At 33.5% G+C, this 17,441-nt stretch overlaps 2 protein-coding genes across 2 annotated transcripts; one reads left to right on the top strand and one right to left on the bottom strand.

Moving 5' to 3' along the window:
- Positions 1–4,881: 4,881 nt before the first annotated feature.
- Positions 4,882–9,040, top strand: LOC107951353 (2,3-bisphosphoglycerate-independent phosphoglycerate mutase). Its single transcript, XM_016886368.2, has 9 exons — positions 4,882–5,318; positions 5,850–5,977; positions 6,364–6,514; positions 6,589–6,792; positions 7,013–7,431; positions 7,697–7,889; positions 7,970–8,065; positions 8,396–8,551; positions 8,624–9,040. Exons 1-9 carry the CDS (start codon positions 5,151–5,153, stop codon positions 8,786–8,788), a joined length of 1,680 nt encoding a protein of 559 aa, XP_016741857.1. The 5' UTR covers positions 4,882–5,150; the 3' UTR covers positions 8,789–9,040.
- A 6,704-nt stretch (positions 9,041–15,744) lies between these two features.
- On the bottom strand, positions 15,745–16,926 carry LOC107951356 (uncharacterized). The gene has a single exon (XM_016886374.2). It carries the CDS (start codon positions 16,534–16,536, stop codon positions 15,874–15,876), a length of 663 nt encoding a protein of 220 aa, XP_016741863.1. The 5' UTR covers positions 16,537–16,926; the 3' UTR covers positions 15,745–15,873.
- Positions 16,927–17,441: the final 515 nt, after the last annotated feature.

Raw genomic sequence — 17,441 nt, 5'->3', positions numbered from 1 at the left:
TAGTAATAAGTGAATTGTTGTGTGTGAAAAATATGTTTTAAAATGCAGTGTACGGAATGAGTTACTTTGATGGGTTAGCTGAAGATAGGAACAATTGGCCTAATGGAAGAATAGGCGGACTTGATAGGGGATTCAAGGGAGTTTGGCGGCATCGAGGAATAATTATCTATTGGTCCTTCAGGGTGACACCGTGTAAACGGTATATAGGTCCTTTGGAGTAACACCATGACGATGGTCTACAGGTTTTATGGGGTGGTACTATGACGATTGTCTACAGGCTCCCTAGGGTGACACAGTGAAGACGTCCTACAGGCTCTACGGAGTGACACCTTGAAAGAGTTTTATAGACTCTAAAAGTCGTAAGTCCATGGATAGCCATGACGTGATCCAGTGGTGAACATGTATCCTTATGACTAATTGAAGTCCACCAGGACAGTAAACAGAGAAGCAACCAAGGCATTCAAGTGGGAATCACTAAATGATTAGTGTGGCAAAAACTTTGACACAACAGTTATGGTGTGTACTGGAACGCAGGCAAGTGTGCTAATAAAATGCCCTGCCAAAAAGTAAGGGAAAAGCATCTTGTATACGAGTATTTGAAGAGTGAAAGGGTGTTTCCTTCAAAGCATTTTCAAATCAGTATTCGTCAATAAGAGTCTGTTATTGGTGATGAATAAGCCAACATTGGCCCTGAGAAGGCGAGAAGATTCCTCATATTCCAATTCTAAGTGTTTATTAGCAAAGAGGTCACCAAAATCAGGGAAAGTCCACTAAGGACTGTCTTATGTGGAAAGTTTTCCTAGGACTGCCTTATGAGGAAAGTCTACCAAGGACTATCTTGAAGACGAGAATGTCCATAAAGGTTATCATATGGATAGAAAGTTCGTTAAGGACTGTCTAAAATGGGAGGTCCACCAAAGACGGTCTAATGATGGAATAGTTCGCTGGGGACTATCTGTGGCTTGGAAGTCCATTTAAGTCTATCTATTTTTAATGAAATTATTTGTTTGGACTACGTTGAAAGAGAGAAAGTCTAGTGGAACTATCTTACGAGCACAATCTCGCAAGAAAGGAGAAGTCATTTTTTTCACAACTATTTGTTAAATATTGTATTCAAAGGCACTATAACGAGGATATATATATGGGCATCATGTGTCAAAACTGACTGTGAAACTTTTTACATGAGTAAGTCATTGTTGGAAAAAATAGGTTTGGAAAACGAAGTGGAAAATAAATTTAGGGACAAACCAGAGTTTTAAAATCTTTTCCAAAATAAGATCTTGGTTGTGATATCTAAAGTAATAAACACTTAATCAAAATTGTACCTTTTCGATTTATCTAGGAAAAGCGTTTCGACCGAGTAGTATTCTCCGCTATCCTCAAGCTCACGTCTGCTAAGTGTGGGCTCGCTTCAAATCAAAAAAAAATTCACAAAAATTACCAGGGTGTAATTTTGTAATTTCTCTAAACTTTTGGGTCAAGTTGTAAATCAGAAAAATATCTCTAGAAATTTTCTAGATTAATCTCTTCAGAAAATTTTCTCTCCACAACTTTCTCTTGAATTCAAGTGTGTAAATAATGGCCCAAGGCTTTCTTTATATAGGGAGAGTTTAGAAAGTTCAATTATGATTAAACTTAATCACATTAATATTAAATTAATATAATATTTATCAAGATATATATTAGATTAAATTGAATATTAAATCTTATTAAAATAATAGAATGTCTATCTATAAGATAAACATCAAATTAAATTTAATATTAAGATAATCATTTTAATATTAAATTAATAAAAAATTAAGATAACTATTAAATTATCAAAATAATATTTTTTTGGAATAATTAATCTTAAATCAAATTCCCAGGTAGAATTCTAGTAAGAGTGTAACTCTTCCTATAATGGCCCTAAATTCTCGAGTCAACGTTCGAGCGTTGACCTGGGTTGGTGATGGATAAATTTATTTTGGGATTGAGTTTTGTTGGAATTAATTTAGGTGGATTTTAAACCTTTTTATAAGAAATTAAGGATATTCAGAAGCTTGTATGAAGTAGAGGGAATATGGATGGCTAATATGGTGATTTTACCATTTTTAAATAAAAGTCTTCTCCCAATTAATGGGAAAAAGATGGTTTGGCAAATTGAGGTATGGGATAAAGTGGATTTGTCCCATTTTTTCCTATATTATAATCACCTTATTTTTTTTTCTTTTTACATTTCTTTATTTTTTTTCTTCTTTCCATCTATTTCCCTTAGCAAACCGTGTAAAGGGAGAGAGATTTTAGTGAGTTCTCACTATTTTTCATCCTTCAAATCTCAAAGAAAGTAAGGGCTTTGATCTAGCTTTTTTTTTAAAGTTCCATGAAAAAAAATATCTATGTTCATCAAGGATGAAGGTGGAGGTTTTTGGCTATTTTGGAGGGTTTGAGTTTGAGGAAGTCTCTACCCATCTTCTCATATATTATTTATTTATTTATTTTAAAGCATGTATTTTTGCATCCTATCAACTTTTATTTTTTTAGTGGGAAATCTTGTGTGTTACATGGTTATTAGTTAAAGAGAGTGGTGAATCTTTTAAAGCTAAGGGTAAAGGCAAAGTGGTGGAAAGCTAGGCTAGAAACTTTGTTGGTGTTCTTCCATCAAGATGGTACCCTCTAACTCTTCTATGCTTCTTGATAAGTCATAAATATGATGCTTGTGTGATAATGCATGCATGTTATATGTCTTTGGGTGCAAATCATGTTTGGATGATTTAAAATGAAGCTAAAAACTTACTTGTGAAATCTACCAGAAACAAATTATTACATGAACAATAAGTTTAAAAATTCACCATAAATTCTGTGAAAATAATTAAGAAGTGAACTATACATCATTGTAACTGTGAGTCAGTCTAGTTTCGTTTAGAACAAATAGAGATAGATTTCGATTTGTATTTTAAAAGATATGTATTTTAATAGAGATCGATTTTGATATGAATTTCCATACTCTTCCTATTAATTTTTGTCTCTATGAAGAAGACCATTTGAGGATTATGTTGCTTCAGTAAAACTCGAAGCTTTTTTTTTGCCCATGGACTCCCCAATCCACGGACATTCCAACTTAAAGTTTTGATTGAGCCCGGTCGGCTTGCCTAAAAGTAGCCACCGATCATAATTGAGAAGAAGCAACCAATTACTCTGAGGTTACCTTCGTTGGTGAAAGATAAATGCTTTCCATATCAAGTCTTCATCTTTTGCTACTGTTAGCATAAAGTGAAGAATACTCATCATCCCTTTCCTTATCTAGCCTATACTTTCTCTTTCCCGTCACATTTTCCATTTTGGCATTTTTATTGCATTCCTCACTAGTCTCCTCCAGCCCAGCTATTTGGATATTTCAAGCTTTTCTTCTATTATCCCATTCGACTTATTTGGATTTCCATCTTTCATTCTAATCAAATTTTGTAGAACCACTTTTAGTGGGCCAGACTCCTCCCCTTGGTACCTTACCACCGAAATCTCCTTGGTCATAACCTCTGACTGCAGCTCTATGCTTATGCTAGCACCCTCTTTCACCCCAGTATTTGAGTATTGTTTCATGGCTTTTTTTGCAGAAAAACCAAATTGCATACATTCTTTACCTAATATATTGGAATCAGCACGTAGCACAACTGAATAAGGTAGATCGCCTTTAGATTGTTTTCTTTTTGAATTTTTTAACTCTAAGTAGTCCTTTACAACATGACCCATACAACCACATCCAAAGCAGAAAATCGGTAAAATTTCATATTTAAAGGGTAACGAAACTCTCTCCTAATTTCCCGTCGAGATAAAAATTCCCATGCACAATGGTTTCTGAATATCCAATTGGACTTTCAATTGTCAAGCATCCCCTTTTATCTCCGATCAAAGGACCCCTCCAAAGGTAGAACCTATCGCATGCATTAGATCTTTCTTTTCGTATTCAGGCTGACATGAACCTATCTTAAGCTAGAACAGAGAGAGAACCAATTTAATTTTTCTCCTTTCTATGGCTTCCTTCAGTTTTTCAAAGATAATCAACTATTTTCGAAATAACCAAGGCCTCCCTTCCAAAATCATCTCCAAATCGTCCTCATCTACAAACGAGATTTGAAATAAAATTTTCCCTGCCACTTGGATCTCAATTTTTTTTCCATATACTTTTCATTTGTGCCCTAAAACTATCCGGATTATACGGTCTTCACGTCCACACCGAACATAGCATCATCGATTTTCCAGTTGGAACAACCAGCGAACTTTTAACATTTAGTTGAACAAGTTTGTTTGCTAGGAGTGAGATTTCATCCCTCACCATTGTTGACAAAATCACCACCCTACTCCTACCCAACTGCAACAAGCACTGTTTCTCTGGGACAGTGAAAGAGAAAACTGATAATTTTTAGGCTGCGTACCTTTTTTATTTTACAAATAATCTTAAAAAGTTGTGATATGTCTTTTTTTGTTAAACATTTATTTTTTAATATTTTACATGACACTTATCAACCCCTAATCCTTCTTATGAATATAAAAATTCTATTATCATTTTATCAAATATTCGTCAAATGAAAATATTACAATATTTAAATTCCAGTAAGGATAAAATATGTCATAAATCTATATATTATTCACAAATTTAGATCTAACATTTAATATTGTTAAATTTAAATTTATTTTTATTTACATAATTGTGAAATAAATATTTTTTAATTTTAGAATGACTTAAAATTTTAAAAATAAAGTAATTAAATTCTTAAAAAATTAAATTTTAAATTAGTGAAGAGTGAAAAGATTTATGGCAAATATTAACCTGTGAATAATGACCGATGAAAAGTATATTCGAGATTTTAAACTTGGGAGATGCTTTGGTGTAGGTTAGGTAAGTGAAAAAGATGATCACGTGGTGATGCACTCTCCCACGGGTTCGCTACGCACTCAGTCTTCACGCCATCTGTTTTATGTATATATATTATTGTTATTATTTAAGTCAAAACCTGAAAGCTGCAACGCTTCACCATTCACGCCGTCCCCCCCCCCCCCTTTTTTTCATTTTGCCTGATTTTTCGAGTTTTAGATTTCTTATATAATCAACTACCTAATCCTCTCGCTCTCTCAACCACAAGCTAACTAGCAAACACACACACATACTAACATCTATGGGGAGTTCAGGGCAGCAAGTCTCCTGGAAATTGGCGGATCACCCAACACTTCCAAAGGGGAAGACCCTTGCTCTCATCGTTCTCGATGGCTGGGGCGAGGACAAACCCGATGAGTACAATTGCATTCATGTTGCTCAAACTCCCACCATGGATTCTCTCAAACAGGTTCCTTTGCTTTATATCTCTGTTTTTAAGAAGTTTAACTTAGATCAGGAGTTTTTTTACTAAAGCCTTTGATGTGGGTAATCGATTCCATGCTGTTATTTGTTATGGATCTCGTTTGTTCTAAGCAAATGAAGTTTCTTCTTTTTTTTTTGTGCCTTTACTAATTAGATGTTAATCATCATGCTTGATTTTTGCTTCTATCATTTGTTCATTTATAAAAAGTTAGTTTTGCAACAGATCTGGTGTTAGTTTCTTTTTCTTCAAACTGCTAGGTTTAGATTCGCCTCTCTATGAGAAACAAAGACTTGACTGCTTCATTTGGATAACTAATAGTACATGGATACTTCAGTAATAATGATGAGTGAGTTACGGTAATATAGTATATATTAGCTTCATTCCATCCATATTAGGGATTATAATTGTGTTCCATTGAGATATTTTGGTACATTCTTTTGCTTCATAGTAGGATTCCATTTCCATATATCAATATGTAAAGAGACTTAATTTAATTGGAATTAATCTTGTTGATAGGGTGCCCCTGAAAAGTGGAGATTAATCAGAGCTCATGGTAAGGCTGTAGGGCTCCCCACAGAGGATGACATGGGAAACAGTGAAGTTGGTCACAATGCTCTCGGTGCAGGTCGCATTTTCGCTCAAGGGTAAGCTTCACTTCCTCCTTTAGAGCGACATTCTGTCTTGTGAACTAAATGTATTGCTATGCTTCTTCTTTTTTTCCTTACATTTCTTATCCATGTTATTCAAACTTCGTGTAAGTGTAAAAATTGTTGATATATTCAAAATTTCCAAGTTTTTCCATCTGTTTGGGGAGTCCATAAAGGGTAACATTCGGCATACCTATGCCTGAGTATGTGTCAAACATGGTAACTATCAAAATAAAGAGATGAAGCAAAATAGTTTTGTACTTCTTAGCTTTTGCAAGTGTCTTCTTTTTCCGGTATTCCATTTTCTTTCTTTTGAAGATGGACTTCTGGCAGGTTAACTGTGGTCCCAGTGTTCTAACCTGTTGATTCATTTATAACTCTAGGGCTAAGCTTGTTGATATTGCTCTTGCCTCTGGAAAAATCTATGAAGGAGAAGGATTCAAGTACATAAGCGAATGCTTTGAAAAGGGAACTTTGCACCTGATTGGATTACTTAGTGATGGTGGCGTCCATTCACGACTTGATCAATTGCAGGTAATTGTCGTCACTCGGGACAACCTCCCAGCTAATTCATTTCCATTCTGTTATTTATTTTTCTCTTTCTGCAGTTGTTGCTGAAGGGAGCTAGTGAGCGTGGTGCTAAAAGAATTCGTGTTCATATTCTCACCGATGGTCGTGATGTATTGGATGGTTCAAGTGTAGGCTTTGTGGAGACTCTTGAGAGTGACCTTGCAAAATTACGTGAGAATGGTGTTGATGCCCAGATTGCATCTGGTGGAGGCCGCATGTATGTCACAATGGACCGTTATGAGGTGAGAAATAATTGTCAAAAGCCCCCAAATCATGTTGGATAGTTAAGATGATTATAGTATTTTGCATTTATACGAAATATACGGATTATTGTTTATGTCATGCTTCTTTTTAACTTTTATTTGACAAGGCAACAAATACCAAATGAATCATTCTAAGGAAGAGATTCTACCTTAATTGCATGGATTGAGAATTTAAATTTTGTGCTCTGATCTTTTGCAGAATGATTGGGACGTTGTGAAACGAGGATGGGATGCTCAGGTTCGTGGTGAAGCCCCTCACAAGTTTACAAATGCTGTTGAAGCTGTAAAGAAATTAAGGGAAAACGCCAATGACCAGTACTTACCTCCCTTTGTTATTGTTGATGAGAATGAGAAAGCTGTGGGTCCAATAGAAGATGGTGATGCTGTTGTTACTTTTAACTTCCGAGCAGATCGAATGGTTATGCTCGCAAAGGCACTCGAGTATCAAGATTTCGACAAATTTGATCGCGTAAAGGTTCCTAAAATTCGTTATGCTGGAATGCTCCAATATGATGGTGAGTTGAAGCTTCCAGGCCGCTACCTTGTTTCTCCCCCCGAGATTGACAGAACATCCGGCGAATATTTGGTGCACAATGGTGTACGTACTTTTGCGTGCAGGTGTGTTTATTAATTGATGTTCTTTGATTTTACTAATCAAACATGCAATTATACCTTAATTCAGGCCCCCTAGCGATGATCCCCAGGTGAAAGGAGGGCTCATGAGACTTGTCTCCCACAGTATTCATACTATAATGGGAAAAGAGTTATATGCCTATTTTTATCTTGGAATCCTCGTTTTATTGAAATGTGGTTTTTTAAATTGTCTGATAATTTTTTTTTTTTGCTTTTCTGTATGTTAATTGTCCCCTTCCTGTATCAACAGTGAGACAGTTAAATTTGGCCATGTCACATTCTTCTGGAATGGAAATCGCTCCGGCTATTTCAACCCTGAAATGGAAGAATATGTGGAAATCCCAAGTGACGTTGGCATTACATTCAATGTTCAACCGAAAATGAAGGCACTGGAGATTGGTGAAAAGGCTAGGGATGCAATTCTGAGCCGCAAATTCGACCAGGTGATCGTCAGTTGACTAATTACTAAATAGGCATTCATATCAATGAAAAATGTTGACAAGCTGTTTTATTATCCGTGTAGGTGCGTGTGAACATTCCGAATGGTGATATGGTTGGTCATACTGGAGATATCCAGGCTACTGTTGTGGCATGCAAGGCCGCTGATGAAGCTGTCAAGGTAAGCTGGCTTGAGTTCATTCTTTATTTGTCACCATTTTAATGAATAATCAAAACATAAAGATGGAATAAAATGCGGAGTTTAGGGGAAAATGACTTAATTAGGTTATCAATGGTGTAGCCTTTCTTGAATTCACTAGTTTGATTGGAAGTCTTCAGTCTTCTTTTCACTTGCGGCACTTGAGGGGACAAACTTGACCAACCGTGGTAGGATGCTAATGAGAAACGAACCATCGGAAATCAATGTCATCTTTTCTACTTGACATGCATATACACCCAATGATGATCATTTGTTGGGCGTTTCTGACATGATTATATTGTTGGGTTGCAGATGATCATTGATGCCATAGAGCAAGTTGGTGGAATATATGTTGTGACCGCTGACCATGGCAATGCTGAGGACATGGTGAAGAGGAATAAGTCCGGGCAACCTCTTTATGACAAGAGTGGCAAGCTCCAAATCCTCACTTCCCACACTTGTCAGCCTGTAAGTTTCCGCAATATGCACATTTCTTCATTTACAGTTATAATTACTTAATTCGTGATGTGTTCCAAATAGGTGCCTATTGCAATCGGAGGTCCAGGATTGGCAGCAGGCGTTAGATTCAGGAATGATGTTCCGGATGGCGGACTTGCGAATGTGGCTGCAACTGTCATGAACCTCCATGGTTATGTAGCTCCAAATGACTATGAGCCAACACTCATTGAAGTAGTGAGCAATTAGAGGCATATGTTGCGGTCGCTGAATGGGCTAAACGAGTTTAGAATAAGGATATATTTGGTTCAAAAAAAAGGTAGTATTTTGGTAGACATATGTGGTATTGAGTATATTTCCCCAATGTGTTGGGAAAATTTTTGGGCTTCATTGCCCCAATTTTAAGAAAATGGGATCGAATGTTGAACTGATTTGCACTATGAGGTCTTTTTATGATTGTTTGAAATTTTTAATGCCCAAAGATTGGATTATTTTCATCAACTATTTCTCGTTGCCCCTTCAAGGATTAGATTATGGCATGCTTTAATTGAAATGAGTGTAAATCTATCCTGATTAAGTTTTGTTTATTTTTCATTAAAGGAAGATTTTCCAAGATGTGTAAGGATTCAAGTGTAATTTGATCAAACATAGAAACGATGAGTTAATAATAGTTATTTGGTATGAAGATGATAAGGAATATGCATTAGTGTCACAATTGGACTAAATTAAGTAAGTGAAAAGTATAGGGACTAAATCATTGTTTTTCCAAGAAAGGTCATAAAAGCAAACATTTTCATGAATAAGTTGTATTTATGAGTGATAAGTATGAATTAAGGGAAACTTGATGTAATAAGCAATAAGGGGTTAAAGTGCAATTAATTTTTCCATAAAAGGAACATTTTCATCGGAATTGTGCATGGAACATTACAATGGTAAGATATTAAATAGTTGGGATTAATTGTGACAATTGGATGAGAATAGAATAAAAATAATAATTAAACATTAAATGTGGGGTCCACTTTAAGTTGGAGCTTTTTCTAATTGATATGTTGCTTGCTAATATTGTTTTGTGTTTAAAGAAAAGAAATTTGGTGGAAAAGATGACTGTAAACAAATAATTAGTGGAATCAAGTGTTGAGAAAAACTAGTGAAGCTTAGTTAATGGTAATTACCTTTAATGTATAAAGTGATAATGACTTAGTAACTTAAGTGAATGCTCAATAAAGAAGTAAAAGATAATTACCTCAAGTGATTAATTGATTAAAATCATGCTTGAGAACCTCAAGTCTTAGTGAATAAGAAGGGAATTTAATTTCTCATTAATAAGTGGTATATAAAAAATGGAATTTCATAATTGATATAAAAAAACTCAACACTAGTCTAAGAATTGGTAAAGTAGGAAATCTTGGTGTTATTATTAGGCTTTTCGAACTTAACGCGTTTAGTGATTTAAACACATAATTAGAAGACCTTCCTTAAAGCTAGAGTTTATGTCTTGGGAATATCACATCACTGTTCAAAGTTTGAGGGCATAGTGAAATGATCTTGCCTTTAATTGCATTAGAAGAATTTGTAATGACATATACATAGGTTATTTTTGTTAAACATTGAGTTTGCAAACTCGAAAGTATTTTCATAATGTTTATAATTTTTTTAATGGTTTTCAATTCAAGTTTTGGTATTCAAATTAATTTAAACATGTTTTTGAGAAGAATTTGAGTTTAAATGAGTGTCGATATTGTTTTAAAATGATTTGAAACTTAGCATATTTTTATGTTTTTTAAGATGATCTAAAATGTAAGTCAGTAGCTAAAATGCTACAGTATTAAATGTATGTATCGTACATGGGGTAGAGGTACCAATACATCTTCTCGTGCACCTATAAAAACGTTTTTTTTTTTGTTGTCATGAAAAGGCATTGTATGATGCCCAAATATTCTCATTTTGTAACGAGAATTTGAAAATGACTTAAATAGAAATGTAAGACCTCGAGAAGGTTTGTAAAATAACTCAAAGTATAAAAATGTGTTTTATTTTAAGAAAGATGTATGTTTTCCTACCTCCAAAAGTGTACATTTTTTTTGGCCATCGAAGCACTCAAAAGTTAGTTTTTTTATATTTAATATGTTTTTAACAGGTGTTTTAACCTTTATAATTGTTGGCAATTATTTAAAAAAGGATTTTATTAAGAATGATTTCGATAACAATTTTTTTTTAAGCTAAGAGTGTGTAAATGTGATATCTTTTATTTGTGACGGTGATTAGATCAGTAAGTGGTATTACAATATATTAGTCTTTTCTCAATTAAGTTAGTACTTGGTTAACTTGTAACACCAGCTCACTAGGGGTTTTATAATAAGTATAGATATATTAGATTATGACACTCACTATTAGATGTGTTCATAAGTCGAGTCGGGTTCAAGCTTGATTCCAAAAAAAATTACAAACTTGACCTCGAGCTCAGTCTGCCCAAATGACTCAATTCATTAATAAAAAAAATAAAAATATTTTATTTAAATTTAATTATAAAAATATATTAATATTAATATTAAATTATTTTTTATTTTTTCAAACATTACAGGCCAAGTCAAGCTAATCTGAGGTTAAAAAACATAAATCTAAACCTTGCACAAAGTGGGTTGGGTTGGTTAGGTCGGGCCAACTGGCCCATGAACACGTCTACCCACGATGTTGATAAAAAAATATGTAGTAAATATATGAAAAAATTGATATAAAATAAATAAATGTGACTTAAAGTTGAGATAGCAAGAATTATAATATCTCAAGTTCAAATATCATGGTTCTCATTATATGTATATATTTTTCTATTTTTATTAAAATATAAAAAGACATAAACACCCTCAGGATAATATTTGTTCATTTGTAAAAGAAACGAATTTTTGATAATTCAGGTTGAGTTAGAACTTGGTTAATGAGTGGTACCAACTCAATGAAGCCCTTAATATATGATATATATGTTTAAAAGGCTTAACCCACAATTAGTACTTAAATTATGCCCTTTCTGTTAAGTTGGTATTTAAACTTTTCTTTTGATTAGAAACGTTACCCAAATTACTCCCACAACATTACATCCATTAAAAAAATTCTCAAGGAGCGAGGTATTGAAACTTGCCTTGAAGGTTTTGCATTCTAACAACTATTTTTTCAAGTCTTAACCCTTCATTTTTTTTTTGTATTTCTCTTGTACATATCTTGCGAAAGCTTATTATAATATATTTTATCACTTTTATTTCATTTTTTTGAGAGCTTAAATTGTGTAACATATTCCTTGTAGAGGATTTCTTTGTTTACTTTCATTCATTTACCGATTGTATTTGGAGGATTACTAGTTGAACTGGGTTTTAGTTTAGTCATAAAAACTAAAGCGAAATTCTATCTTAGCCTTAGAAAGATAGTGTTGTAAATGTTATATCTTGTCTTCAAAAGGTGTTGATTCTTAGAAGTGAATTGGAAAATCCCCGATTGAATTATACTAAGATAGTGGAAGTACGCAATTTTTGGAAAAATTGGTTTAAAAAATAGTATTTTTAGGTATAGCGAAAGTTTAAAATTTTTCTTAAACCAAGTCATGTGGTATTTATGATAATAAACCCAAAACTAATATTTTTTAAACCGTACCGATGGTCATACCAGTCAATCCACCAGTTCATTAGTTTAACTAAAAAATAATTAAAAAAAAACTTAAAAATGGTTTTACCATCGGTTCAATCAATTTGTTAATTGGTCGTTCCAGTTCCCGATCTAACCAGTTCAAACACACTTTTCAGGCAATCCCACGGTCGGTTCTTGGTCCAACCGATCCGACCGATCGGTCCAATTCGATTCAAACAACACTGCCCTAAACTGAATTATTACATGTGCTTTGAACGATGCAATCTAAGTCATTTCTCGGCTTTCTATGGAACGATCTTCTCCACTATACTTGAACTGCAAACTGCTTCGAATGTTGGCTCAAACAAAACAATTCGAACACATAAAATGAAAACTTTTATTAACTTTTAGTGGGAAAATTAATTTCTCTTTATGGGAATAAAAAAAACTTTGAGTTTTTCAGAAAATAAAATTTATTCTTATAAATAAATTATCACTTTTTTATTATTATAGAATAACGATACTCAATTGGTTTTATCTTGTGTATTTTTAGGTCATTACATAATTCCTATTTATTGGAAAATGGTAAAATAATTTTACTTGAACAATGGGTAATTAAATAATAATTTTTTAATAGAAAATACAGTATTCCACTATAAGTGGAATACCAAGGGACGACGAGAACCCTTATTAGGACTAGGATTTGCTGCCCTTCATGTAACGATATGGGCTCCCTAGCTCGTTTCATGTACTGGGTACAAGTATGTATATTATCTGAACTTTTATCTAATAAAATAACTATTTTTTTATTTTCAAAATATTGTTTATTTAAATTAATTAATTTATCCAATTAAATTATTTTCTCAATCCAATTCTAATTCTGTTAATCATGACAACTTTGCTTTATTAAAATTTATGAGGAAATATATTTGATTGTCTCTTTCAATAAAACTATGATAACTAATTAAATTTAATTCTCACTTAGAACACCAATTATTTGCAATAAATTAAATAATAATCCAAAGAAATTAATTTAATTTCTATCTTTTATACTTAACAAGAAAATGCATTCACTGCAAATAGCGATACATGCATGCAATCTATTTCTCTTAATTGCCGTTTGCATTCATTCCATAGTATCAATTTTATATGCAATTCATTTTGGGTTATATCGAGATAGTAGAGGGACCGATTGGACATATATAATTAGGGCTCAAATAATTTGTAGTTAAGTTTCTGCTATTTACCTTTTAATTACAACATTATTTAATTATGGAGTCATTCCACTAAAGTACCATGATTGAACTCTCCCTTATTATATATAATTACAAAAGCAATTTAATAAGTGTTTGTCCAATGACTTTGTCAATAGTGTATTACACTCATAGGATATCCGTAATCTCTTTGGGTTAAATTCGTTCATCCAATATGATTTCATTTTATCTTATGGTAGTCATTACATTTTCCTTCATGAAAAAGTTAATTATTAATAAATAGTAATTAAATTAATTGTCTTAAACAAATGACCCATGGTCATATTACCTTTTCATTTATCTTGTAATGCCAATGAAATGATATCTTCTACCTTTTATTGGGCTATGAATTCCACTATTATAAATGAAGTTATGCCATGTAGAAGTCGTATGCCCAACATACCAACTTTCATTTCTTTAGTTATTTGAACTTAGGCTTTTAATAAATCAAATTATACGAGTGTCACACAGATAGTCAACCACTTACTCAAGATTGAGGTAAGTTACACTATGAATGTCACAAGTAAATTAATCTATAAATGGATTTTGTAACACCCTATTATCCGACCCGATTGCCAGGTCGAGCCTCAAGGAGCCACATTCATTTCCAGAGAAACTACAATCAATATTACTTAATTTATACATTCAAGTACAAGTAAATCATGTGTATTAAATAATACATAATCATTTTTGTGTATTATACAAGCTTATGAAAGCTCTTTCACTAACCCAAGGTTAAAACATGACCAAATTGTAAAGATTTCAAAGTTTTGGGCCGATGTCGCGACTTTGGAGGTTCTTCTTCACGACGTAATATTGGATCTACTGCCCTGAGTGTAGTATATTCATTAGTAAACTTGTACTTTTTCCGAACAGATTGGTTAATAAAAAAAATTCATTGATTACATCAATATACTTTGTATGATTGTCCTCACATAGTTTTTTCACGCATAGCAAAATGGAAGAAAATGTTGCTTATTGGTTGTCTAATGTTTAAACTAATACTAAGCAGTATTACGTGGTCAGATCGTAATACAAAAAGACAATTTATATTAGTAGATGAACTTAAACATGTCTTTAGTCTAATCGGAAATGAGCAAACCGATTGAAAGACTAATATGTCATCTATAAAGTCCAATTAGGGAGATACTTTGTCTTAGATATTGGAGCAGATGACTCCCATAAGACAGAGACATGACAGTACATCTAATTGGACCTAAGAAGAATAAATCTTGAATCTGTTTATGGATTTATTCACTTGTGACGTTCATAGTGTGACGAGGCAAAAATTCCCAAGGGTGGGACTACCCTATACTGAAACTAGTTGGGAAAGGGCCAAGGCATCGAAACAGTTAGAAAAAGAGTCAAACCAGTGCCACTCCAAGGACGCAACGAGGGCGTTACGAGAATAGTAGGGTAGAATGTCACGGGCTGCGTTTCAAAGCCCGTGACCAAAGCATAAAGAGCGTTCCATGGAGAGCTACATATTAAATGTGGCTCATTCGATCTACCTGAATTAACCCAATTCAAAGAACAAATGACCAAGCCCATCTACTTGAAGCCTTTGTGTCCTAGTGAAATACTTACGGAAAATTAGGCTACCTTAGTAAATAGGGAAAATAATATTAGAAGATTTGTAATTTGGTAAGTTTTGATTTTGTAATCTTGGGGATTATATAAACCCCTTAATTGTAGATAGGCTTCGATATTGTTCGTCGATGTAACTCAATCTATATTGCTGGCGGTGGGGGAGCTCAACTATAAATAGAGAGCCTCCCCCTCATTTGTAATCATCCATTGTATTCTATTGTTTGAGTTAAAGAATATATTGAGAGCATTTACTCAAACACTTGGTGTACTTTGTTTTTCTGTGGTTATTCTGTTCTTTTGAGCTTTCTTTTGTTTTTGAGTTGCTTCCATTATATTTTTGGTACTTTAGAAAAATTCTATGAGAATTAAAGTTGATTTGGGTGAATTTAAAGGGTTGCATAAATTACGAGATGAAAGCACATCCACACTAATTTTAAACAAAATAATATGATATTCTAATGATATCTTAACAACTTTAAAAGCTGCCGCGTGAATCAAATAATATGTATGAGCACACAGGCTTTGTTCCAACTTTCATATAAATGATCATAAAATGGGCTTGGAATACCAAACAACTTTAAAGAGCGTCCAAATTCATAGGCATGTAGAGAAGATGGCGCTTTGATTTTGCATATCTTATTTCTTGCCAATGTTAGAAATGAAGAGTTAAAATGATGGGATTGAGCATAAAAATTAAAGAAGTATGAATAAAAAGGGGTCCATCTGAGTTGCTCTCATCAGTCAAAGGGGTTGATTGTAAATCTGGAATCACACCAATTTATTATCTGAATCCAAATAAAAAACACTGATTTTGTCTACCACTAACTGAAAATTACAATTACTACCACCTACAAACAAACTATACATGTATGTAAAGGATTAAAATTTTGTCTTATACTTGCAATTTTGGTCCCCCACGCTTGAATTTGATAAAAAGACTGTAAATTCGCATGTAGTTGATGATTCTACCTGAATCTTGAACAGGTTCATGACATTCACCTTGCCTGAAATCCTAGTCACGGCGTAGAGCGGCAATACGCCGCCCGTTGTGACATCCGAAAAGAATCTCGAATTGTAGATCAAACGATCCGCCATTACTGTTAGAGTTAAGTTCATGGGGACCGTTTGATCTGCGGAGATCTTACCTGCCGGGATGGGAGCCTCCCCGATTTGCTGCCCTCTGTAATTCAATTGGGCGTTGGAGTCTCTGTACTTGAATCCCACCTTGTTAGGGTTCTTGATGGAGAGATCGACGTCGAGGGTGGCGTTGAGCAGAACTCTGAACCTGGCCAAATCGACGGAGAAATTGAGGTCGGATAAGGAAACGGAGTCGACGGTGGTGATGGGGCGCTTGGCTTTGAAGACGGTGAAGGCTAAGATGATGATCAAGATGATGATGAAAACCAACAAGGCAATGGCTCCGAAACAGATGTTTCTGCGTTTCCGCCTCTTCCTGAGGACTCTGGTGGCGTCTGAAGTAGTAGTGTGCGGGAGATCCATTGATGGTTTCTCAGTCTTGTTCCTAAACGGCTCTACCTCCATATTTGATGATTCTTTCTTCCAACCCGAATATGTCGCAGATTTGATCTCTGGGTTTGTTTGGAATTCCAAAAATAATCAAGCTGATACCAGCAGCTAACTAACAACTAAGAGCAGGCTAGGCTAATAAATACCCTTCATTATTGATCTTTTAGTTTCACCTCACGTGGACTTCCTTTTCGACAATAAAGCTCATGCATTCGGGTTGAATTTTGGTGCAATCCCTTCATCTTTTTTCTATCCCTAATTAATTTCTCCTTTCATTTTTTTCACTTTATGTTACACTCATATCATTTTGATTTTCTTCTTTGGCTTGAAATCTCATTCTTTGTATAATTATATATATATATATTTTTATAATTTCCTAGTTGACAGTAACATCACTTCTACCAAAACTTTAAATAATAGTATAGATATGAATGATATTTCAATTTTATTTCGTATTTTATTTTAACCTTTTTTTATTTTAGTCCAATTCCATCTATATATATTTTTTATTTTTTTTATTTTAAGGTCGAATTATGTCTGGTTTCATATTTAGGATTTGCATATACAATATATATTATTCGGAATTTCTTATTCCTTATTATTGAGTTAAATATGTAAATTGGGGTGAAAGATGCTTGAATAGGGATTTTTCATATATAGCATATTAGGTTTCAAATATTTTAGCACTTTTAAAAAATAAATTAATAATTCATTTGACTATTTTAGCTCTTATTGAGTAAACATTAAAAGGTTTTACCTTACTTTGATTACTTAACCTTATTATTTGATATGTTTTTCATAAATTTAAATTTTTATTATATAGTCGGATATTTATATATTCATTTTTAATTTAAATAATAAATGGATTCAAATTTAAATTATGTTTTTAAAAAGGTCAAGATGTGATCACTGATATTATC

This window comes from Gossypium hirsutum, chromosome A02 (assembly GCF_007990345.1).
Source record: "Gossypium hirsutum isolate 1008001.06 chromosome A02, Gossypium_hirsutum_v2.1, whole genome shotgun sequence".
NCBI classification, from domain to species: domain Eukaryota; kingdom Viridiplantae; phylum Streptophyta; class Magnoliopsida; order Malvales; family Malvaceae; genus Gossypium; species Gossypium hirsutum.
Note: the sequence above shows the minus strand (reverse complement) of the source record. Positions and strands in the feature narration are given on the sequence as shown.

Coding starts and splice junctions, on each gene's coding strand:
- LOC107951353 (XM_016886368.2), top strand. CDS start 5,151: ATGGGGAGTTCAGGGCAGCAAGTCTCCTGGAAATTGGCGGATCACCCA. Junction 5,978..6,363: donor GGTCGCATTTTCGCTCAAGG/GTAAGCTTCACT, acceptor TTATAACTCTAG/GGCTAAGCTTGTTGATATTG. Junction 8,066..8,395: donor CCGCTGATGAAGCTGTCAAG/GTAAGCTGGCTT, acceptor GTTGGGTTGCAG/ATGATCATTGATGCCATAGA.
- LOC107951356 (XM_016886374.2), bottom strand. CDS start 16,536: ATGGAGGTAGAGCCGTTTAGGAACAAGACTGAGAAACCATCAATGGAT.